This window comes from Xenopus laevis, chromosome 1L (assembly GCF_017654675.1).
Source record: "Xenopus laevis strain J_2021 chromosome 1L, Xenopus_laevis_v10.1, whole genome shotgun sequence".
Lineage (NCBI taxonomy): Eukaryota > Metazoa > Chordata > Amphibia > Anura > Pipidae > Xenopus > Xenopus laevis.
The window spans coordinates 37,119,762-37,145,271 of NC_054371.1; the positions used below are offsets into that span (position 1 = coordinate 37,119,762).

Below are 25,510 nucleotides of genomic sequence, written 5' to 3' on the forward strand. Positions count from 1 at the left end.
TTGTTTAGTTTTTTTTTTACATTTTCAGAAGCTTTAAGGAGGTGTTTCAGTTTCTTACTCAGAAGACACAAATAAATAATCAATTCTGCACCCAAAACTGTAACTGACTCTATTGTATTTGGGAGGATTATGAGGACATGGATAAAGAACTTTGCTTTGTATTACAGAAAGACAGCTTACATTACCTAGATTTTAAGATGTATGGGGCAGCGACCTCCTTCCTCTTGTGCTTTTGCACATAAATTTGAAAATATTGTGTATTTATTCTTCTACTATAACAATGTGAACAAGCTGTGCTATATAAATTTCCAGTTCTATGTTTGTACTTCTATTTTAATACATTCAAGCATGGGCATATTGGAAATTGTGTGCTTTTATCAGTCTCCTTCTTCATCCCATAAGTCAGCCAAGCCTATTTTTAAACAAGGTCTTATACTGTTCACCAATTTTTAAATATTGAGTAAACTTTGATTGTTTATTTAGCTCAAAGTACAGCCCGGACGAAAATTAGGGTAGAGTATAAAAGTGCTAAATATAGTACAGGGAAATCCAAAAGCCTTTTAAGCACGATAATCACTAAGATTACAGAAAAGGGTTTTCACACCTGGGCAAATAATTAACTGACAGCAGAGTATAGAGTAGGGTTGGTGCCATAAAAAGATACATTATTTATCAGCAAAGATACATTATTTATCAGCTCTACTGCAGTGTTCCCCAACCAGTGGCTCGTAAGCAACATGTTGCTCACCAAACCCTGGGATATTGCTTCCAGTGCAGCTGCTTATTTATGAATGCCTAGCTTGAAGGCACATTTTTGTTGCATTAAAAACCTTGTGTTGTGCCAAACAGAGCCACGTGTAGGCCAGTCCACATAGGGGCTACCACATTAACAACCATATCCCTTATCAGGCAACCCCTGGAACTATTTTCATTTTTGTGCTGCTTCCTGACTCTTTAAATTTGAATGTGGCTCACAAGTAACAAAAGTTGGGGACCCCAACTCTGCTGGCAATTACCATTTTCTTTAACTGTGCTTATATGAAAAACAACCTGTAGAGTTTCCTGGCAGCACAATATCACTATGGGAAGCAATAAAAGCAGGTTTAGATCCAGCCAGTAAGGCGTTGGTATTTTCTGTGTGTTTCCTCTGAATACTCAAGTTTTCTCCCTCGCTCCAAAATCATACATTAATAGTTATCGGCACCTGCCCATAGTGTATGTAAAAAAAATATCCCAGATTGGATAATACACAGAGGCAGGAAATAGTGTAAATGTATCATTTCTATAAAGCTCTATTTGCCTGATCTATATAAAGCAAAATAAATAATCATAGTTCTACCTATAGAAAAGCGGCTGCCATTTTGTTCCCACAGGCTACCTTTTCTTTATTTATCCTAAACAATAATGCAGGCCTTCCTATTTTTTCCATCTTTCATCCCAAAAAGGAACATTGGTCTTAAGCACCATGTTCACCTGCTAGGTCAAATGAATACCAGCTAGGTTTGCCATCTTTTCTAGAAAAAAAATACCGGCATTCCTATATATTTATCTTTTTTCCCCTATTACCAACATTGGAATCAACCATCATTTTTACCAGCCAGGTAGCAACCATATTGCCACTCCATGTCCTGACTTGAAAGCTATAATTATCTATTGCCTAGGGCACTTTCCCTCAACATTTAGGGGCAGATTTATCAAGGATCAAATTTCATTAAGTACAAAAAACGTCAAAATTCGACCATCGAATTAAAAAACTGAACGATTGAACGATTTTAGCGACCAATCAAAGGATTTTCCTTCAACCTCTAAAGACTATGGTTGTAGAAGGTCCCCATAGGCTAACATAGCACTTCGGCAAGTTTAATTTGGCAAAGTATTGAAGTCGAAGTTTTTTAAAGAGACAGTACATCGATTATCGAATGATTTAATATTCAAATGATTTTTACTTTGAATCGAAGTCAATTCGAATTCGTAGTATCCTATTCGATGGTCGAAGTATCCAAAAAATTACTTTGAATTTCCAATTTTTTTTACTTCAAAAATTCCCTCTAATTCACTTCGACCCTTTTGTGAACTACAGCACTCAGCCTCTTCTCGTGGCCTTCATCTATACTGCCCATGAGTTTAAAGGCTCTGGAACAAAATCAGATATTCGACCCCAAAACGTTTAAAAACAATCCCAGTCAATAAGTATAATAGAATTCTAGTACACGACTAAAGGTCGGCCACGTATTCACAAATTGCCGCCTAGTAAACACGGTCTATACCGCCACAACAAATTCTTTAATGCAATTGCACCACCACCCCTTCCAACCCACACAATGTAGGCCATATACTTTCCAGTCTATGTTTTAGCAATACGCATTTAAACGACAACCTCGGTAGCACTCCCACCCTTCCCTGTCTAAAGCCTCTCACAAACTAAAACTAATGAGCGCGTGACGCGGCATTTACCCCGCCCGCGTCTCCTCCCTGCGTGCCTTCGCCAATCACGTACAACTTTTCTATTGCAGCGATTGGACGCTGCCGGCGGTCAATCAAAGCAGCGTCACTTCTCGTTGATTTCCGCCTCGTTCCGAACCCCAGCTGATGACCAGTCGAAGTTGTCAGCTGTCGTCATTTTTTTTCTTTAGAAGTTTAGAACTTTTGATTGGTAGTGCGCATGCTCGCTGGACGGAGTGGGCGGGATGGAGAGAGTTTCGTCATCTGTTAACTCGTGCACAGCTGACGATTAGTTGCTGGCATGTAATAAACGTTTTCGTGAACGTCACTTTGTTTACACCGCGACTGTTTATGCTCAGTGTATACTCTTGTCTGATGTGTGGAGTCCCCCCGCCTAATAAATTATACTTTTGTCTTGTGTGTCGACATTGGGATTGTTGTCCCTAGCAGGGAATGTGTTAAACTCAGAGGATACAGCGTGGCAGTGGCTGGTGTTGCATTTAGTGCAGTATCAGCCGCTGAGAGGTATGTTGTGTATGTCAGGGAAACAACTGAAGAGAAACATCAGCAAAACTAAGGAACAATGGGTTTCTCACAGGGATAAAGTAGGGCACACGTTTTTGGGTTTGTAGATGGGACAATTGGATGTATTTTCGTGTATTGGTTTGGTACCCACAGAAGCTCAGGGACACGCCTAACACAGTCTAGCTGAGGCTTGGAGGAATATATATATCTATATATATATAGATATAGATATATACATACATCTTGCAAACTTACCCTTTAAATGGTTTGCTTTAGCAGCCTACATCTGGTGCCAGCAATTTGCCATTATGTGTCATGAATAGGGTTGCCACCTTTAATGGAAATAAAATACCGGCCTTCCTATATATTTATCTTTTTTTCCCTATTAATAACATTGGGATCAGCCATCATTTTTACCGGCCGGGTGGCAACCCTAGTTATGTTCAGTTACTTGGGGCGTAACTACAGAGGAAGCAGACCCTGCGGCTGCAGGGGGGACAGGAGTTATAGGGAGCCCTGCGAGGCCCAATTTAAGAGCAATTTCGAAATATATTGGTAAAACAGGTTAACCTCTGTGTATGTAGGGGGCCCTAAAATGAATTTGCTGTGGGGCCAGTAACTTCACTGTTCTGTTGTACAGGCTACTCAGGGCATATTGGTTGTGCTTGAATTTGGCAGTGATTTTGTTGAATTGCATTTTCCTTCCTTAAACTGGTGTCAGCAGGGCAGCCCAGACTGGCAATCTATGGGTTCTGGCAAATGCCAGAGGGGCTGCTATAAGGTGCCATAGAAAGTCAGTATTTAGTGGGCTGGTGGGGGCGCATTGGGCCTCTATGTGGGCTTATTGGGCCTCTGTGTACCTGAAATGCCTGGGCCTATTTTAATTCTCAGTCCGGACCTGCAGCAGGGCCACCATCAGAATTCGCAACATACAACATAAATTTCTGCCCCCTCTGTATTTTTATAAGTATCATTTCTACGATACTTTTTGTATGTTTGTTTTTTTATTTGTTATTTTTTGCCCCCTCTGCCACAATAAAAAAGGAGTGCCCAAAGGTTCGGCATGGCTCAGCATGGCCAGGCACCCCTTAACATATAGAAGCCATCGGGCCCAGGAAGATTGTCCCCCCCCCTGTGCCCCATTGATGGTGGCCCTGGGTGTCAGGTTAAGGTTTGGTTTCATATTACTATAAATAATATTTTGACTATTCATATTATCTCAAACTGCTGTTTGCTAGGGGTTTCTTCCCGTGTGTATACAGTTATACCTATCATTTTGAATTTCTCCGTATGTCTGCTTGTTTTCTAATTCACTGTAAACCTTTGATTTTATCACTCGTTAAAAAGAGCCTTTCTACAAAGACGGAACATTCACCGTTCTGTAATCAACCAAATTTATGTTCGCCTACAATATTAGTAGTAACAATGGTGTGCCATAGCCTTTACATTACACATGGAATGTGTAACCTTCCCTCCTCATGATGCCATCATGTGACATGCACCTGTCTTTTTTTCCAAGAAAACACCCCAAAGTATGATGCTGCCAACCCCATGCTTCACAGTTGGGATGCTATTTTTCAGCTTAAAGGGGTTGTTTACCCCTTTAAGCTGTGATAGAATATCCAATTCTAAGCAACTTTTCAATTGGTCTTCATATTGTCATTTTTAATAGTTTTTTTAAATTATTTGCCTTTTTTTCTTCTGACTTTTTCCAGCTTTCAAAAGGTTTGCTGCAGCGGAATTTCTTTTATATTCAAATCAATGCATGGTTGCTAGGGTAAGTTGGACCCTGAAGACCAGACTGCTGAAAATGCTAATTGGAGAGCTGCTGAATAAAAAGCTAAATAACACAAAAACCACCAATAATGAAAAATGACAACCAATTGCAAATTGTCTCAGAATAGCATACTAAAAGTTAGCGGAACTGTGAACAACCCCTTTAAAACCATCACCCTTCTTCCTCCATATGTGGAGATAATCATTATGGCCAAATAGTTCAAATTTTTTTAATCTAACCAGAGAACCCTCCTCAAAAAGCTAGGCCTGTGCCCTGGTGATCATCTTCAGTCTGGCTTTTTTATTCCAGTTTAGGAATAGGGTCTTTATTTGGTACCTAATTCCTCCATCCCATTCACCAGTTCCAGTATTGTTGTTCTGGGATTCAATTGAGAGCACGCCTAAACAATGCAGTGCCTGTGTCCCAAGATTTTTATATTTGCGTATAATTGTTTGCACAGATTATTGTGGGACCTTCAGCTTTTTTTGTATTGGTCCTACGGGGGGAACTGTATTTGCGGAGGTCCACAGTTTTGGTCTTGGGTGAGTTAATTATTTGGTACCTAATGCCTCCATCCCATTCACCAGTTCCAGTAATGTCGTTCTGGGATTCAATTGAGAGCAAAATCAAAGGTATTCAACTGAGAGCACTCCTAAATAATGCAGTGCCTGTGTTCCAAGATTTTTATATTTGTGTATAATTGTTTGACAAACAGGAAGTGGCTCTTCGGTAGATCCTTAAATACTGCCGCAGGTGTAGTTAAGACAATTTAGCAATCAGAAGTTTCTACAAGTTGTTACATCACATTCGAGAAACTTCAAGACCGTTGGAAGAGACAGTCGACAAAGTTGACCACCCACTCTATCTAGACATTCTATACTCAGCTGGCATTTGTGACACTTCTCTTTCATGGTTTACATCTTATCTGTCTGACCTTTCCTTTAAAGTTGCCTTCTCTAAATCTACTTCTACTACGTTCCCTCTGCTCTGTTCTAGGCCCCCTGCTGTTCTCACTCTATGCTACTTCACTAGGAAAACGTATTCAGTTGTTTGAGCTTCAGTATCACCTTTATGCTGATGACACCCAACTCTACTCGTCTACGCCTTACCTCTCTCCTTCTGTCCTTTCCCAAGTTACAGACTGCCTCTCTGCTTCTCCTCCTGGATGTCACAGCGCCACCTGAAACTCTGAACCTTTCAAAAACAGAACTCATTATAATTCCGCCAAGATCTTCCCCTGTCCCTCAGATATCACTCGCACAACACTACCTTTCATTCCACCACACAGGCACGCTGCCCAGGAGTTATCCTAGACTCACATCTGTCTTTTTCTCATCCAAACACTTGAAAAATCTTGTCGTATTCAACTGCGCAACATTGCTCGAATACGACCATATCTCGGTTCAAAATCAACCAAAACACTTATTCAGTCTCTTATTGTCTCCCGCCTTGATTACTGCAACCTACTCTTCACAGATGTTCCAACAAGTTGCCTTTCACAACTCAAATCTGTTCTGAATGCGGCTGCTAGACTTATTCATCTATCTCACCACTCAACATCAGCTGCTCCCATATGCATATCTCTTCACTGGCTCCCAATCTCAAATTCAAATTACTAACACTCACATTCAAGGCCCTTAACAATGAAGCCCCTCCCTATATTTCATCTCTGATCTCCAAATACTCTCCTTCATGCAACCTTCGCTCTGCTTCTGACCTTTGCTCGCTTCACCTCTCATCACTTCTGCTCATTCTCGTCTACAAGACTTCTCTCGGGCTTCTGCTTTTCTCTGGAACTCTCTGCCTCTAACTGTCAGACTTCCCCTTCCTTCCAAACACTCATTAAAGACCCACCTGTTAAAAGAAGCTTATTCAATGTACATTAATCAATCATTACTGTATCATAAATCACAAAATTGTTTCTAAAATCCTAATGTCTCAATTGTACCCTAACCTTTAGTTTGTAAACTCTAATTTGTAGGGCCCTCTAATCCTATTGTACTCTCAAAACCCTTTTTTTCCACCATTTATTCCCTGTTTGTTATAAGTAAGGTAAAGTACTGCATATCTTGTCGGCGTTATATAAATAAATGAAGATGATAACAAAGCAGCTTTTATCTTTTTTTGTCATTGGCAAAATCTAAATTTATAGTTCCCAACTAAGAATGCAACAAACCTTAAATGTACAAATGTTGGTGTGTAAGCATGCCAAGAATACATATTCCTATTGTATGTTTGAAGAAATGTAGGAACTAGCATTTTGTAAATCCCCAGGCTTTCTTTAACTATCTTTTTTTTTAACTTTAGTATAAATATCTACAATTTTCAATATGGATGAGGATAGTGCCGAAACGATAACTGAAAAGATTGCAGATCTTGCAGTAAGTGATGATGGAGGATCTTTACCTGGAGAAAACTTGGAGACAGAGATGAGTGAGGAAGTCAAGCAGGGGACCTCGGATGTTGGAATTTTATTGGGCAGTGAGGTGATAACTTCAGCTGAAAGAGAAGTACCCACAGCTGCAACGCCAATAGAATGTTGTGAAGCTGTGAACTTGGAAGCAGAGCATGAAATCAGCCCGGATGAAGAGAACGTAAGTTCAGAATGTACACAGGAAATTTAAAACATTGCATTATTATTGTTCAGTTCTTGAAGGGAGATGGGTAACTGATGTGAATAATATATAATCTCTCTAAAGCACTGCATAAAAGTATCAATGTTTTATAAATAAGATATAATAAATACATAGCCCCATACTAAAGCAACATTTATGTGAAATTTTATTTAGCCTTTGTACTTAACATAAATAAGAATATAATGTATATTATTTTACTCTTATTTCATTTTTATTAGCTTCTAAGAAGTTTGTTGACTAATGGAACTGCCTGTCTATACACAACTAATATTTTTGCCACTCTCAGCCCTCCTGTTGTTTACCTGTAATTGTACTGTATTACTGTCCTGTATAACAAAATGAAGTTGTGCAGCATTATAATGCTCAATACTAAGTAGTATTAACTTCCTCTGTGCCGACCACACCAATTTAGGCATAATACATTCACATAAACTGCATTTTTTTTTTAAATAACCACTGGAGGTCTTTGATTTTTAAAATGTAACTATTACTAAGGAGCTGTGATATCAAGATAAGGATATTAATATTTTTCATGACTAAAGACTCTTTATTTTATCTCACAATATTTCCCATGCTATGTTTTTGCTTGAAGGAGTCAGGATCTCCTACAAAAAGCAGTAAATGGAGTGCTTGGGGTTCGTGGGGCAAATCCATCCTGTCTTCAGCGAGTGCAACAGTAGGTGAGAATTGACTCCAAGCCTTTGAATGTCTTTACCTGGGCTTTTGGTAACAGGTTTTTATATAAATAAACGTCTAATTGATGTACTTCTTTGGCAGAATACCTGCACATACTGCATGCCTATTATATTTTTATTCAAAGACACTGGCTATAATGTTATGGTGCGAGAATTTACCATCAGGCACATGATTTGTAATAAGCTAAGAATGTGCCCTATACAGTATAAGTGACAAGTGTCCATTTAATAAATTACTTTTTTTTGTTTATGGCTAACCTTTTGTTTTATAAGCTGACATACCCAAAGAGAATAGCGCCACTCTTTGCCAGAGATGCAATATGGATACTGTACTTTGGAGGATGAAGGATAAAAGGCAACTGTTGGAAAAACAACTTTTCAGGGGAGGAAGAAGTGCATTCATTTCGGATTATGTTTTCCTAGTCTGTGTTTCTTTTTCTTTATTTAAGGACATGGAATATCAGCAGTAAAAGAGAAAGCAGCCACCTTAGGAATGCGAAACTCAATATCAGAGGAGAGCGATGTTGTTCCTCATGCATCAGACACTGAAGGACAAGGTAAGGATCTCTGGGGAAGTGGAAATATAGTAGAGAGAAGTAGGGTACATGATATTTGTTATTCACATTTGTGTCTGAACTGTCCTATGTCATAAGGCTGATGTCAGACAGGGGGTTTTAGTACAATAAAGAAAATCTCTTGGAATGTCAACAAGAACTTTGTCCTTTATGGAATTAGCTTACAAGATTTAGTAATGCTGTGGAAAAAACCCAAATCACTTTAATGATGCTGCCTAAAAGTTGAAAAGAGCTTAAAGGGATACTGTCATTGGAAAACGTGTTTTTTTCAAAACGCATCAGTTAATAGTGCTACTCCAGCAAAATTCTGCACTGAAATCCATTTCTCAAAATAGCAAACTTTTTTTTTATATTCAATTTTGAAATCTGACATAGGGCTAGACATTTTGTCAAATTCCCAACTGCCCCTGGTCATGTGACTTGTGCCTGCACTTTAGGAAAGAAATGCTTTCTGGCAGGCTACTGTTTTTCCTTCTCAATGTAACTGAATGTGTCTCAGTGAGACATTGGTTTTTACTATTAAGTGTTGTTCTTAGATCTACCAGGCAGCTGTTATCTTGTGTTAGGGAGCTGCTATCTGGTTACCTTCCCATTGTTCTTTTGTTTGGCTGCTGGGGGGGAAAAGGGAGGGGGTGATTTCACTCCAACTTGCAGTACAGCAGTAAAGAGTGATTGAAGTTTATCAGAGCACATGTCACATGACTTGGGGCAGCTGGGAAATTGACAGTATGTCTAGCCCCATGTCAGATTTCAAAATTGAATATAAAAAAATCTGTTTGCTCTTTTGAGAAATGGATTTCAGTGCAGAAGTCTGCTGGAGCAGCACTATTAACTGATTCATTTTGGAAAAAAATTTCCCATGACCGTATCCCTTTAAAGTGAATACATGCAAAAAACCAAGACTGCATTGCAAATTTTGTAATTAAATGTGAGCATATTCCATATAAAACAGCCAGGACCATTTTAACAAAAGGGCCATTTGCCCAAGGTACACCATGACAGTGGTCTTATGATCAGATATTTATTATATTGAGGTATTATAATATTGATTTATTATATTGAGGTTTACTTGCTTGAGGTTTGTTCACATATTTATTGGGGAAGTGGTGGCCTAACAATAACATATTTGCCCTGGGTCTACTAATACCATTAATCAGGCACATTAAAGTTTCAGCTCCTCTTTAGGAACTTTCTCAAAAGAGACATTGACAAAGACCCCAAAAATTAGCCTGTATGTTGGCATGGATGTTATATATGAAGTTATCTTATGTTTCTCCTACAACAATTAAAGGGTTATGTAATAAAAGGCACTATGTTTGCCCAGGAGCAGTAACCCATAGCAACCAATAGGACATTAGGGTGTAGAGCAGATTTATTGTGTGTATATATGGGACAGGTCCAAATATGTAATTGAAGCTGCTGCTAAAGGAAGGACCAGGCTCATAGGGACAAGTAAGCCCCATTAAGAGGAAAGAATAACGAAACTGTCTGTCCCTTATGCTGGGGTGCCAATAAAGAGTTTGCTAAAAAAAATCTACAGATTGTGCTCTCTAACACATTGTCATGGAAGGCATGGTAAAGGCAAAATCTTGGGGTTTAGGCTCAGAATCTACCATGGTTGATTAAAGGAATGTTGGAGTGGGAGCCGCAACAATTAATCTAGTTTAGGGAGCACTGCAAAAAAAAAACAAAATGGGACAACCAAGACTGATGCACTGGCAACATGGACTCTCACCTTCCATTCCTGCCGCAATCCGCCTTCAAGGTAAGAATGATGTTTAAAAAGTTTTACAAAATGAGTAGTCATAATAATTATGACTTACTTACTGTTCTTTCAAAACTAGTGTGGCATAGAGTGGATATAAAAATTATGGATGCAAATAACATAGCACTTCTGACCTGGTGAGCAGCTGCTGCCCTTTGAGACACAGACAATGGAGTATCCCACAAGTAAATGGGTTATTCTGGCCCATAATGCAATTGCACCGTTGCTTCCCAGGGACAATATACTCCCCTGGAAAGGTCTTTAAAATGTATTATTAGAAGACAACTAAGACTTGCTACAATGGAAGCATGCCAGTTACAGGGGGCATTATTCAGCTGATCCTCAATGACCAGTTTTATTTAAGTTAAGGAAACTATAGAGTTCCAAAGTTACTAAAACACCATGGGTAAACATTATAGTATTTGTATTCTATTATTTTTGTTTTTAATGTACATTATACAAATGAGAAAATACCAGAGAAGGCACCTCCAAATGGTGAGGTATAAAGGCAGGAGCTATAGGCAAAACTAGGATAGGAGAATAAATAAAAAACCTTTGGGGGGATAAAAATGGGTGTGGTGAGATCACCTTTGGGTTGAGCTGGGGAAATCAAGTCACTTGTCATTAACTGTATCTTTTTTTACCAAAACCTGCAGTCAGTGGGGCGCATAAAAATCCTCAAGTCCCTAGGCCTGCTGTAACTTTACCAGACCAGTTAAAGCAGAATGCAGGATGTACACAGGAACTAAACGCTATTTTTTTGTGAAACATATGTTCCACTATGTGGTGAACAGTCTTTTGTTCCAAAACACATTTTCCAGGGCAGGTCTGAATACACAAAACGTACAATTTCTTACTTTTTTTATTTGTCGAAAATTCCATGCATTGTCAACTGTAAATATTAATAAGTCCACAGTAGAACAACACATTTAACCTGTTAATTGCTATTGAACAAAAGGATTTGTTTTTGTTTTTCTGTTGCCAAAGGAACATCTGAGAAAGAAGAGGGTGCCACTGAAGAACTTTCACCATCATCTGGTCCCCGTGGAGTATTTTCAGCCCTAACAAATGCTGTACAAAGCACTGTAAGTAATTGACAGTCTGTCAGGCCTACCACTTGTTTCCTAAAAGTAATTGATACAAAATGTAAGCGATGTAAATGGGAAATTACATCTTCCCAATATGTTGAAAGTACAGTGCCCCGAGCAGACAGAAGCAGTGACAAGGGAAGAACACACAACAAGCATTTTCTGCCTGCCATAGGCATAGTATTTTCATATATATTGCTATGGGAAGTCATACCAATTCGCCTTTAAAGCCATTGGGCAGGGCCATAAAATCCCTGTACTATGCCATAAATAAATATAATTTCACGTTTCTTATTTTCAGTATACATTTGTCTTTCTATGTTTTTAACCTGAAAGTTTAGCAGATTAATCCTGAAGTTGAATATTTACTATTGCTATCTCTTTTCAGACTCTTTCCTGCTCATGTCCATATCTGTAATTCAATACACTCCCTGGTTGCTAGGGTAAAAGAGACTCAAGGCAACCAGATAATTTTTAATTAGAATTCATTTAATGAGAGATCATTTTTAGAGAAATGCAGAATGAAACAGGCTACAGAAAATCAGAAGTTAAAGTGAACTTTCCCTTTTATTACTTAACTAATGTAATGTTCACAATGTTATATACTGAGCATTCATGTCCAGTAAATAACCTATCATGTAATATTTAGTTATAAGAACTTTTCATATATTTCCATTTGATTTACAGGGTAAAACTGTTCTGACTGGTGGCCTTGATGCTCTAGAATTTATTGGTAAAAAGACAATGAATGTATTGGCAGAAAGCGATCCTGGATTTAAAAGAACAAAAATACTAATGGAGAGGACTGCTTCTTTATCACAGGTAATAACAGTTACTTGGCACATGCAAATGCCATTAATAATGTGTTTATTTTATACTTTATCATGAAAAAGGAAATCCATGATCGTTTAATATCCTGGGATTAATTACAGACCGTTCTGTGACTTAACATTTAATATAAATGCCATTTTAATATTACTTCTTGGTTTTTCAGATTAAGACCACTGACGGATAGGCACAGAGTTTGTTTATTAGTTATAAATAACTAATATTTTCCTTGTACTACACATGGAAACTCTAGAAGCTCTTACAACCCAAAAGGACTTAAACACACAGGTGTAATGTAATGACTAGAGAATCCTTATTTAGATGCAGAATTAAAATCTTACAAGAATAAACTGTGCTCAATAACACTGGACAGATTTGCACCAAGGCAGTAGCCCATAGCAACTAATAAGTGGTTCCAGGTGATGGTAGAATAATTAAAGAAATTATTTAATTGGTTACAGTGGGTTGGAGTCATTTGCTGGTAAATGAACCACTGTTGTGGATGAAAGCGTGGCGATATTCTTTTAAAAAAGGGACTATGAAAGTTGTCTTGCAAATTAAAACCCCAGTATATGAAATGCCTTAGTAAAGAGATGTTAATATTTTCAAATTTGGATTCAGGAGGAGATTATAGCTTGCCTGCTGACAATGTAAAGTTCAGCTACGCTGATCATATAATGTGTGGTATGACTTTAGGCCCCCATCAGGCCTGGACTGGCAATCTGTGGGTTCTGGCAAATGCCAGAGGGGCTGCTGTATGGTTCCATAGAAAGTTACCATATAGTGGGCTGGTAGGGGGCTGTTTTGGCCTCTTTTTACTTGGAATGGCAGGGCATATTTTGACTCCCAGTCGAGGCCTGGCCCCCATACACGGGCCGATAAAAGCTGCCGACAGACCAAGTTGGCAGCTTATTGGCCTGTGTGTGGGGCCATCCGACGGGCGTCGCCGATCGACTTTCGGCCAGATGCCAATCAAGCAGGTTAAAAATGCCGTCGGTTTGCGGCACATCTTTTCGTTGACGCGGCCCCGTGATCCGAGAAGCCAAATATCGCCCACTTCAATGTGCGCATATCGGGGAGAGACCAGCTCGTTTGGCGACATTGCCAAATGAGCGTATCTCCCTGTGTACGGCCATCTTTACCGGAGAACTTGATTTTAGGAAAGATTGTTGTAGACAAACAAATTAGAGGTGGACAACTGGTTTACAGTCTGGCTGTACTGAGCAATTAGAAATAACAACAAAATATTATAAATAAATATGATGGACATCCCAACAATATACATCTTAATCCAATGCAGCCATGTGCACTCTATATACATGTCATGTAAGTTGCAAGAGGCCGTAATTGAAATTGAAATAGTTCTTCCTTATCTCCACCCACCAAAAATATTACATTAGAATCACACAACTACCATACTGTTAAGCATTTGTGTGGGCCTCTATATTTTACTCCTTGGCAGATTTTTATTTTGCTTGTCTTATGTGACCATGGTTATTAGTATGTCTCATAATGTATTCTAAACATTCCTCTGTCTTTTTGTAATATTTTTTCATAATATAGGTATTGGACCTTTTATACAGAATTCTAAGGAGAAAGGATCTTGCCATAATTTGAATCTTCATACTTTAATTCTACTAAAAAATGATCTTAACATTAAATAAACCCAATAGGCTGGTTTTATGTCCAGTAAGGATTGATTATATATTAGTTATGATCAAGTACAAGGTACTGTTTTGTTATTAGAGAGAAAAAGGAAAACATTTTTAAAAATTTGGATTATTTGGATAAAATGGAGTTTATGGGAGATGGCCTTCCCACAATTTGGAGCTTTCTGGATAACGGATACCATAACTGTACAAATATGAATATATTTTAAACCAATATGTATATTGTATGCTGCAATACCACTTTGCTATGGTTTCAGATGTTACGGGAAGCTAAAGAGAAAGAACAACAGAGGCTGGCAGAGCAAGTGACAGATGAGAGGACAGCACATTTTGGTTTACTGTTTGATGAATACCAAGGTTTGTCTCATCTGGAGGCTCTGGAAATTCTCTCCAATGAAAGTGAAGCCAAGGTATTGTGGAATTCCAGTGTCATTTATACTGGGACACGGTTACTCCTTTGATGAAGCAACCCTCACAAACTAGTATATTTATTATGCTCAGATGAAGATTTGGAGTGTATGTTGACTGTTAATGTCTTTCCATGTTAGGTTCAGTCTTATTTATCTACACTGGGAGAAAAAGAGCTGGAATCGTTAAAATCAGATCTTATAGCAATTAAAGAGATATTTCTCCAGAAAGAGTCTGAAGATGATTCTGAGACAAGTGCGAATGGTAAAGGCATTTTCTTCCACTGTGACTTTTAACGAGCTTGCAAAGCCACCATTTATTTGTTTCAACTTAAATTTACTGTCTAGTGTGCAAGTGCAGCTCCATTCTTTTCCCTGTAAGTTTACTGCTGTACAAAATATTAACCAAAAATCGGAGTTTCTGTCAATTACGTGTTCTTCTTAGACTTCAGTCCGTTCAGTTCTAACTTTAGTAAGCCTGCAAGTATTTTCTTAGAAAGATACTGAGTGGTCTGTCATTTATGTTTTTTTTATCCTTGTAGAAGATGAGACAGAAGAATTTGCCACCATGCTTACGGAGTTGCTTTTTGAATTGCATGTTGCAGCTACCCCTGATAAGCTTAATAAGGTATGAGTTTCGGCTGTCTGCATACATTAGTACTTTACACATTAGTACTGTTTAACTGTTAGTGGTATGAAAGGACACGGTACTCATAGGAAAGCACTTTTAAAGCATCTTTTTCTCAAAAATTGTTTATTTTAGAAATCAATGTAAATTGCAAATGTGATTTAGTATAATGCACATTTACTATAATGCTATTGTAGCCTTAATTTTCCCTTTAATGTGTATGGTATATGTAGTAACCGCAATTAGAGCTATAGCCCAAAACCATGTCATTGTAGTCAACGATAGGTGGTATGATGTGATTTGTGTTCTGTCAGCTGGAAAGTACATGTGGTAGAGACCTGTGCGGGTCCATTTTCTTACACCTGTACCTGACCCATACCTGCGACCCCTGACCCACAACTCACAATTTTCCCCCACTAATCCACTACCCAACCCGACCTGTAATAGCCCAACTTACCCTCTGATCCGAGGGACATGCAAAGCCAGAAGTGACGTCACATTGGGTTAATAAAGGCAAATTTTATTTAACAGTACATGCTGTATGGAAATATACTGTACAAGTATACATTGCTTTACCTGTATTTGTCTGTTACCTAGGCTAGGAAAAAAGCTCATGACTGGTTGTCCTCACAAAGCTTTTGCTCAGAAGAGGAGCCAACACTTCCTAAATCAGAGATGGAGGAGGAAAAAGAGTCCAGTGAAGATGCCAAAGAAGAAACAACAGTAGATGTTAAGAAAAGGCAGAATATTGAGGTGAATTCCAGCAGGTCATTTAATCTCCGTATACTTTCTCTTCCCCTTTTAATCTTTAACACTTGAATATGAGCTGCTGAATTGTACTTTGTGCCGCTCTGTGTAGGCTATGAACAAGTTTAGGAGGTAGTTGCAACAATTACTATGCATGGATTTTATCATACATGGTCCACTTTGGCTTCAAGAAAACTGCAGCTTTTTCCCACTTCTGCTTATTCTATCTTAGAAAACACTAGGGGTTGTTTACATTAGGGAAGGCAGTATGCAAAGTGCAAAAAAACTGTTGTAATCCACCATTTTTGCACCTTGCACTCTGCCTTCCTTGTTGCTTGAAGGTCTAGACGCAGTATTTTGGACGACAGAGACCTGCAACCCTAGGGCTATCTCACACTTTTGCCCAGAGCATAGATTGAGTTGTTGTTGCCCATTGTTGGTCTAGGGCTGGGATAGGCGACTGCATTCCATTTCTTAGAATAGCAGTGATGTAATGGGGTGCAGCAAGAGACAAGCTTCTTACTGGCAGAAGCTACAGAGGCCTTGTAATGTACTGTGTCTATTTGGACCCGGCCTAAAGGCAAATACACCATATGTAAAAGAGAGGTATATATATATTCCCTCTCAAATAGACATTAAACTATGGGAGTTGCTTAGTGTAAAAGTGGGAGCTACAGTAGTGTTTTCTTGGGAAAAGAGGGAGCATTTTCCTTGTAAGCAGGATCCCCTATTCTGTGCAATGGATTTTACTTCTTTATGTAGAAAGGTGTAAACCAGGGTGATGTAAAAAAAAGTATGCTACAGGTTCCTTTATTCCCCTATGATCCCTAACTTACTAGCTCCTGTAAAAGAAACATTTATAAAAATTACTCAATAAATAAGCCATAACCTTTTTACCCTCATTCCTTCCTTCCTACAGGAAGTCTACATGCGGTCTATTGAAAGCCTAGCAGAAATCACTGCCCGCTGCATTGAGCAGCTCCATAAAGTAGCAGAGTTAATTCTACATGGGCAAGAAGTGGAAAAGCCGGTGAAAGATCAAGCAGTTGTCTTAACTAAGTAGGTATTCATATCATTCATATTGTGTAATTAAAGTTCATTTTGCTTGACTAATGTGATAAAATAGGATTTTGAACAATTTTTTGGGGTGACGGGTTCCCTTTTAAGATGGCTGCTACCACTTCTGTATTACTAATATGGGTTAGATGTTACACTACACTAATTTCAGCCACAAATGGCATCTTAACTTAAAGGATCAGTAACATCGGCGACAAACCAACATGCGGCGCTCGATTTCTCCTCCCTGGCTATCTCCTATAAGGAAAACAGGGTGGAGAAATTGAGCGCCGCACGATGGATCACCGGATCGCCTTTTCTGAAGAGGAGCGCAAGCGTAGTTTCAGTTATTTCTTAATAAAGACTTAGCAATATGTCTTTGTGGTTTTTTTTTCTTTCTACACTAACAAATTTTGTAATAAAAAAAATTGATGTTACTGGTCCTTTCAAGTATAAAACTTTACCCCAAGTAACACTATTGCTATATTTATGTGAGCACGCATTGTAGTGACTGCATTATGACATTTGTTTTTTTGGGTTTTTTTCAGGCTTACCAGTGCTATGTGTAAAGAGGTGTCCTCTTTATCAAAGAAGTTTTCCAACTTCCTGACTTCAGCTGCGGTAAGTATCAGTCGGAGTCATTGGCATGCTCTCATTTATACTCGTCTCATGCACATCATTTCTGGCTGTACTTATTTTAGTGCATTAGACACAATGCAAAACATGCTCCAGTGCAATTGAACCCTGTAACTAACACTTGTTTCATTTTCCAACTATAAGCGCTTGTTGTTGCACTATTTGCACAGATGTACACACATATTTTGTACTGATTTAGTAAATGAGTCCCAAAGACTTCAATATATTTGATTATTTTACAGAGCAAGACAAAAGCCGAAGTCCTGAATCCATTGGTAAACAGTATACAGCTAGAGGTAATAGTACTACTTTAACTTTGTCCTAATGTTCTTTCTCATTAAAGCAAGACTATGCCCCTAGGTAGAAGTATAGGGGTAAAAAGGTGCAAAAGGCAAGAGCTGGTGCAGGTGCAGGCTAGTTCCAGGGCCAGACCGGCCGGCCGCCGTAGGCAACCCGGCCGGCCACCACTCCCCCCCCCCCCGTTGCGCAGGCGGAAGGGAGCGGAGACAGAGGGGTGAGCAATGGAGAGGAGGGAGGGGACAGCGACGGAGGGGAGGGTTGAGCAATGGAGTTGACAGCAGTGAGGGGACTTTGAGGGAGGGGTAGGTGACAGGAGGGAGGGAGTGAGAGATGAAGGGAGGGAGGGGAGAGCGACAAAGAGGAGGGAGGAATGGGGTGGGTGACAGAGGGAAGGAAGAGGAGGGGTGTAAGACTGAGGGGTGCAAACACACACTAGGGGTAGGCAGAAGACAATTTTAGAGGTATCTGCCCAGCGCCCCTCTATCATTGCACCCTAGGAAGCTGCCTCTTCTGCCTACCCCTAGTTCCGGCCCTGGCTAGTCCTAGACAGGGTCCTGTTGCCACTTGCTCCGAAATAGAGCCCAGAGACCTGCAGCATTCCTCAAGGGAGGAAGGCAGTGTGCAAAGTGCAAAAAATGGCAGATTGTACCCATTTTTTTAACATTGTATACTGCCTTTACAGTTGTAAATTACCCTTTCTATTTCTAGCTTGTTGTTATACTGAATTTATATTATTAATAATAAAGTATGTATTGTGCCTTTGTGCGGCTATTCTGACTGTGTAGGTAAGTGTAATCAAATGATTGTGTTTTTCCTTTTTTATGGTTGAGAATTCTTGTTCTGTTAATAAGAGTATCTTTGCAGAATTTTGACAATTAAGGGTAATGGCACACAGTGCTTTGGGTGCATGAGCATCAGATATAAAGATTATTGCAGTGTGCCCTATGGCTCCAAGTCGTAGAAAAAAAGTGAGTTTTAATGTGAACTGTCTCTTTAAATAATTGACACTGTGATTGAGATAAGAAACCATTCTAAGGCATTTTTTCACTTGTGTTATATTTTATAAAACCAGTGTGCACAATGCCTTCCTTGAATGAAGAATTGCTGCAGTTACCCCAACAAATACAAAGAAGTTGTAAATGGCCCTTTACATACATTTATTAACAGTCTTATGTCCAATAATTCTAATACAATAGAAAAATTATTAAAAAAAAATATCTGGGGGATGATTGTATTAGTAATAATAAAATTTCCTAAATGTGACACATTACCTGCTTACAGGTAACAAACCATCATACTAAGCTCGGTGTAACGTTTCTATAATAGTTGCCACAAAGATGCCCTTGCCTCTTTTTTTTTTTTTTGTGACTTTCACAAGCTCTTGACTCACTTTGACTGATATCCCAGCAGCATAGACGAGTAAACCCCTGGCAAAAAATCTAATATTTAGTTAACTATAATTATACATGTAATTATATATGATCTGTAATTGTACCCACTATAATTAAAGCCCCTTTGATTGTAAGCTCTATGAGGCATGACACGCCATACTAGGGATGCACCGAATCAGGGATTCAGGCAGGATTCGGCCTTTTTCAGCAGGATTCGACCGAATCCTTCTGCCCGGCATATGCAAATTAGGGTTGGTAGGGAAACCATGTGACTTTTTGTCAATATGCAAATTAGGATTCGGGTTCAGTATATGGCCGAATCTTCCGCGAAGAATTCGGGGGTTCTGCCGAATCAAAAATAGTGGATTCGGTGCATCCCTACTCCTTACGCTTGCCTCTTTAACACATAGTACTCAATCTATAATGTAAGTGTACATTCTATTTATTTGTGTTTATTATTGTAATGACCCATATCTGTTCTGTTAATTTATTATACTGCTGTACAGTACTGCTTATATAATTAGCGCTATATAAATAAAAAATATACATACATAGCTCAGGAACTCCCTCTGAGGCTGTTGGTCTCTTGCCTAAAATTCATTCAAGGTAGATCTATGCACATGATTCTGGTTTCATATTATAACATGGGTTACATAAGTTACTGTGCCTGTATGTTATTATTTTGACTCTATCCTTGAGTTGAGAGATAACTGTGGTGATGAAATCTATTTTGTTCTCAGGGGAGCAACAGTTCCACCTACATCCAAGATGCATTCCGACTGCTGCTTCCTGTTCTCCAGTTCTCACAGATTCAAGCCAGCTCTTCCAAATCATAGAAGCCTCTCTGAGAGTAACCATGGCACTCACAGAGTAGAATGAGCTTGAGCTGCTGTATAGGCGTTTATGTTGGTTGTAAGCAAATTTGCACATTGATAAAAGGAACCAAATACGTTTTGATATATGACATTTTTTTATTGTACTGGTAAGTTTCCTTATGTGAAAACCACATGCACCGAAGTAAGATGTATTAACATGGTATCCTTTAAAACAAACCAGCACACGGGAACCATCTTGTTTAAGCTGTTGCAGAACTACAACTTTCGCGTTCCCAGCTGATGAGGTGTCCTGGGAGTTGTATTTTTTTTCACCAGTTGGAAAGCCAAAGTTTGCTTTTCAGTGTTTTAAAGGAAATATCAGCTTTACAATCTTTCTTCGAAACACTACAAATATTTCATTTCATTTAAATCGATTTATTGTGGGATGTATCCATAATCCTTCCTGACATTGTTCAGAAGGGAAATTGTTTACAAAACTGTAGTAATTGGTTTTCAGCTTGATCTTGTTTTATTCTTCCATGATTAAAAATTAAAAGTCAGGTCTCTATCACCCCACACTACTATATAAATACAAACAATCATTCTTTTCTGCACACCATTTTAAGACAAAAAATGACACGGGTGCTACCCACATATGTTGTACTTAATAGAAATCCAAAATGAGTGGGTGCATACCAGGAGCCTTATTTTATTGAAACCATTAAAACAGGCCAACGTTTTAGTCTCCATCTAAGACCTTTATCAAGGAAACGTTGCCCTGTTTTTAATGGCTTCAATAAAAAACTCTTTTGAAGGCTCCTGGTGTGCAGCCACTGATTTTGGATTCATATATATGGGATCCCTTATCTGGAAACCCATTTACCTGGAAAGCTCAGAATTACGGAAAGGCTGTGTCCCATAGACTCCCATTTTATCCAAATAATTCAAATTTTTTGAAAAAGAGTTATATACCCATAAGGCACATTTCTGAAAACCCCCTGGTGGAGCAATCTACCACAATACTACCAGTAACCAGTCACATGGATGTTAAAGCCATGCATCTGAAATGGTGTCTTTCAGCCCACAAACTGAATATTTTTTTATTGCTTAAGAGTCTCCCCTAACAACATCCAGTAGCCTCAATATAAGCCTCTGTAACTATTACAACGTAGTGCTGGAGGTGAGGCTACTGTAGGGGGCTCTCATTGTGGCAGAATTACTCTGTAACGCATAACATTTACCTTTGGTGCTCATCAAGGCTGGAACACTACATATGAAATAAATCAAATATTGGCCCTGTTCTGTCCAGTGGAGTTAAAATTACAGAGGCAAGTGGATCAGAAAGGACAGGGTGCTTCCTTTATAAAGGTATAATCGCTAATTAATTTATAAAGCAGTGCAGGGTAAAATGCGAGTTTTGCAAACTATCATTACCTTAAATATTTTTGTTATAATATACTATATCATCATCTCTGAACATGCATCATTGATACAGTCTTTCTCGCTATGAAATGAATTCTGTGCTTTGTAAGTACTGTTAGTAGTGCTGCATATAACAAAGAGATTGTAAATGTTTGGTACAGCAGTAGCCCCCGGACCAAAGGATGTCAACGGTGTGTATCTGACCTTACTGTGTAAATATATATCCATAGGAACTGGTTGCCCAAAACCCATAGTTTAAAGAATGGCATGCATCGTAGAAAGTGGGTGGAGTCTGAACTGGCTGAGTCAGGGGAGGGTCCTACCTCCAGTTAATTTACCCAAGGGTAATATTGCTTTCTAGCGTGGTGCTTTATTGTTCGTATAAATACCTGAACTAAGTAATAAAACAGGGACTTCATCATAATTTACTTATACTTATCTAGCACCTCATTATGTTGCAGTATGAAAGTAAGACCCTAACGCAGTGCTGCCTTGCTTTTTCCATATAATGGGCTGGTACTGTAACTATGTTTAGGATGCCAGATTAAAATAATCAAGCCATCCAAACATGTTAGTCAAGCTTTTGAGCAATTTGGGGTACCTGAAACTCTTTGGCAGGGCCACATCCAGCATGCAGGCCCCACGATGGACAGCCATGTTCTAACTTGTGAAAGAATTGATGTCATGTTAGCATAACAGAAAGCAGGGAGCTTGTCTGCTCTACTGTGATTAGCTGATGTTCACTTCCCAGACTTATTCTCTATGGCAAATCACAAAAACTAATATAATTTGGGGTCAATTTACTAAAGGTTTAAACCATTAAGTTAGAACCAATATCTTACAAAGAGCAGGATCAGCTATTTCTGCATTCCACTGTTCACGTCTAACTCCATTTACAGAAATTACAACAACAAAGTGATTGAGTAAGCGTATTGTTAGTATACAAGATCTAACTTAAAGACAGATTTACCAAAAAATCTTGATGCATCTTTTTCTCATCTTTCAGCATATTTACAAAGAAATTAGAACCATAAGAACTGCACATTCTACTACAAATCCTAAAATGTAAATAAAATAGAAATAGCTTCACGTTGACTTCGACAGATGACAAAATATTTTCTTTAAACCAGCTCCATAAGTGCAAGAAGACACATTAGCACTGTGTGGCTCATTGCACTAGGGAGGTACCTTTGCTGGAGATTATTATTAAAACTGATGACAACCACCTCCTCCAGGCTAATGTTTGCATTAAAATTAATGACAGGCTCCTAGGCAGGATTCGGACACTCTTCTGCTGGGTGAAAAACTCATTTTTTTTAGCCAAACCTTTTTTTAGTTGGTGAAAAGCGCAATGTAAAGTGCAATTCGGTAAATTAACACAATTAAATGAATTATAAAAATGTAATTTATTAGTTTCTAATTTGATGTATTAGAATCGAGGCTGAATATTTGTAACAACATATTAAAAACCAATTGTGATGATTTCAAAACCTATTTTAAGGCAAGATATGTCATATTTATAAAATGAGTTTACATTCACTATATTATCCTAAAAAATGTTTAAGAAATCACTTGTGTAGTGCATTTTAAAGCTGAATCATATCCGGTTGGACTGAGTCATGGACCCGGCATCCAACCTTGCACCGTTTTTCCCGGTGTTCCACCAGCCCAATTCGACACTGGATCATACCATCTGTATGTGGCATTTTGTTTCGCAGTAGAGCGACCATTTTGAATCTGATCTAAAAAATTCCAGTGAAACGATCCCTGTAGAATACAAATTATCATGCAGAATGATCTAATTACTTTTCTACACAGGCTCTACTAAACATTTGTTGTATTAATCAAGAAAAGATTGTCATAATTTTATAGTTTGTATAATCAATAATTCAGTAGTATTAGGTCCTTTTAAGACTTCTAACTTTAGGAATCTTCTGTATTTGTTATGCAATATATTTTCATCAGGTCTGTCATCTTATAGTGAGATGCATTCTAAAAAGAAAGTAACTAATTCCCCTTTAAAGCTTTTTTTTGTCTGAACATATCCTACACAAAAAACTGCTATTTTGTTAATTCTGTAATTTAATACATTATTAAACAAAAATATTTCAAAAAAATATATGACGTCTATTTTTTTGTTGCTTTCCTTACAGCATGTGCATTATAGAACCACTTTCCACTGGCCATTCTAAAAGGCTGGCTATGATGACCTTGGTAAACCAGTGGGTCTTTAAATATATGGGTGGCTTTATTGTTCTATAACAAACAAGGAAAAGTTGTGCTCACCACAGTTTTTTTTAAAACCATTAGGCTGGGGTGCAATGAGGGTGTGACCACAAAATACATATAGACAAATACAAGAGTCCTCTGCACTCAACCCATTATCAATATATTTAAGACAGCGACATTTTGTGCATACTGCTACTGAAAAATGCCTTACCCTTTAAACAACACAGGGATTGTTTGTCCATATATTGCAATATATTTAAGCTGGCCAACTACATCAAAGTCATCCCATATCTGGCCAGTCCTACGCTTAATTTTCATCTGATTCATTAAGAATTCTATTGCTTCATTATACATTTTACAAAGGGTTAACTTTGTAGTTGGCCAGCTTAAATATATTGCAATATATGGACAAACAATCCCTGTTTTGTTTAAAGGGTAAGGCATTTTTCAGTAGCAGTATGCACAAAATGTCGCTGTCTTAAATATATTGATAATGGGTTGAGTGCAGAGGACCTCTTGTATTTGTCTATATGGCTTTATTGTTCAACAAATGGGAAATCCACTGTTGCTAAACCACAAGAATAAATTCTTGGCATCTGCGAGCTTTATGTTATTGAGGCATAATGACTTTACTCTAAAATACCTTTAAGCTTACCTTTAAACTTAAAACGTAATTGTTTTGCCATCAAAGTGAATATATCTTGGGCTAATTAACATCAAGTACAATGCATTACCTTATAGCAAATCACCATCAACTGCAGAGAATAGCCTGAGCATTACTGTTTTGGAAAATGGATTCCAGATACTAGATCACACCGTTGCATAGTTTATACAGGGAAGGTGTGTTCCTCAGCAGAGACATTTGTAAGCAGAGGTTCTTGTTCTACTATTGGCACACTGTCCCAAGTAAACGCATGCTAAGAGAATTAATTAATTAGGGGTTTCAGCTAGAGGTATGTCAGGTTTAAAGTACACTTACTACAGTAATAACTGCAGGCAGTCTTTGTTGGCAATCTTGGTTACATGGATTCTATTATCTTCAGAGTGTGGTTGTGTCAAAGAATTAATGGTTTGTAATAAAAGGCATTACATTTGCCCATGTGCAGTAACCCATGGCATCCAATAAGTTGTTTGCTCTTTAATATCTTCATTAGAAATGCTTGTGTCGTTGTTGCTCGGAAGATGGCATTCTTTGTTACTGAAGCAGACGATTTACCCCATTTACAACAAGTTAAAAAGTTGTGAGTGTGAAACATTGTTTGTAATTATAACGAAAAGAATGCCAAAAAATAATATTTTGCTTGTTGAGTGGCGGTACAGGGAATTGCAGCTGGATGATATAAAAAACGTTTGATTTGTTTTTTCATAATACCAGACCAGACAGTCATATGATAACAATAAACAATAATAAATATCTGTAAAAAAGATTCATTGGCATATCGATTGGGGTGAGTTTGCTGGTGTGATAGAACATTGGAACAGAGCTCACAGACCAGAAGGGATGCAGCCAAACATTAAGATGCCCACCAAGCAAAGCTCTGCTCTTCTGCAGCAGGTACAGGTAAGCAGCGAAGTTGTTGTGGCTGGAAAGAAGAGTCTTTGCAGTGGGCACAGCAGATAAACATTTGTTTTTTGGATATACCACTGAAGCTCAATGGTGTGTCAGTCATTATGGCACCTGTGAAGCTGAGGCTGAGCATGCACATTTGCAATGTTGGGGTGCCAGTCATTTTACTGTACCATTTTTTCTTTGTCTGTTGGATTCTCCAAAGTCCTTCCCAGCTTCGACCTGGTTTCTCTTGGCATCCACAGATCTCTCACAGACTGAACAAGAGTGGGTTCGTTTCTTGAGCTTAGTCCATTTGTCCTTGGCACTAA

The 25,510-nt window shown here is 38.4% G+C and overlaps 1 protein-coding gene across 4 annotated transcripts; it reads left to right on the forward strand.

Moving 5' to 3' along the window:
- The first annotated feature begins 2,813 nt into the window (after nt 1–2,813).
- Nucleotides 2,814–23,522, forward strand: fam114a1.L (family with sequence similarity 114 member A1 L homeolog). Of its 4 annotated transcripts, none has more exons than XM_018229119.2 (14): nt 2,814–2,967; nt 7,052–7,338; nt 7,973–8,060; nt 8,525–8,632; nt 11,403–11,500; nt 12,191–12,325; nt 14,259–14,411; nt 14,550–14,673; nt 14,951–15,036; nt 15,634–15,789; nt 16,703–16,842; nt 17,388–17,460; nt 17,718–17,771; nt 19,907–23,522. In XM_018229119.2, exons 2-14 carry the CDS (start codon nt 7,075–7,077, stop codon nt 20,000–20,002), a joined length of 1,575 nt encoding a protein of 524 aa, XP_018084608.1. In that variant the 5' UTR covers nt 2,814–2,967; nt 7,052–7,074; the 3' UTR covers nt 20,003–23,522. The 4 variants fall into 4 exon arrangements, with proteins under 4 accessions (XP_018084608.1, XP_018084618.1, XP_018084612.1 ...); XM_018229129.2 differs by having other exon boundaries at nt 14,954–15,036; XM_018229123.2 differs by having other exon boundaries at nt 2,945–3,047.
- The last annotated feature ends 1,988 nt before the right edge of the window (nt 23,523–25,510 follow it).

Excerpts from the sequence above, each read along its gene's own strand:
- fam114a1.L (XM_018229119.2), top strand. The coding sequence starts at position 7,075 with ATGGATGAGGATAGTGCCGAAACGATAACTGAAAAGATTGCAGATCTT. Across the intron at positions 8,061-8,524 it reads TTCAGCGAGTGCAACAGTAG|GACATGGAATATCAGCAGTA; the intron begins GTGAGAATTGAC and ends TCTTTATTTAAG. Across the intron at positions 14,412-14,549 it reads CCAATGAAAGTGAAGCCAAG|GTTCAGTCTTATTTATCTAC; the intron begins GTATTGTGGAAT and ends TTTCCATGTTAG.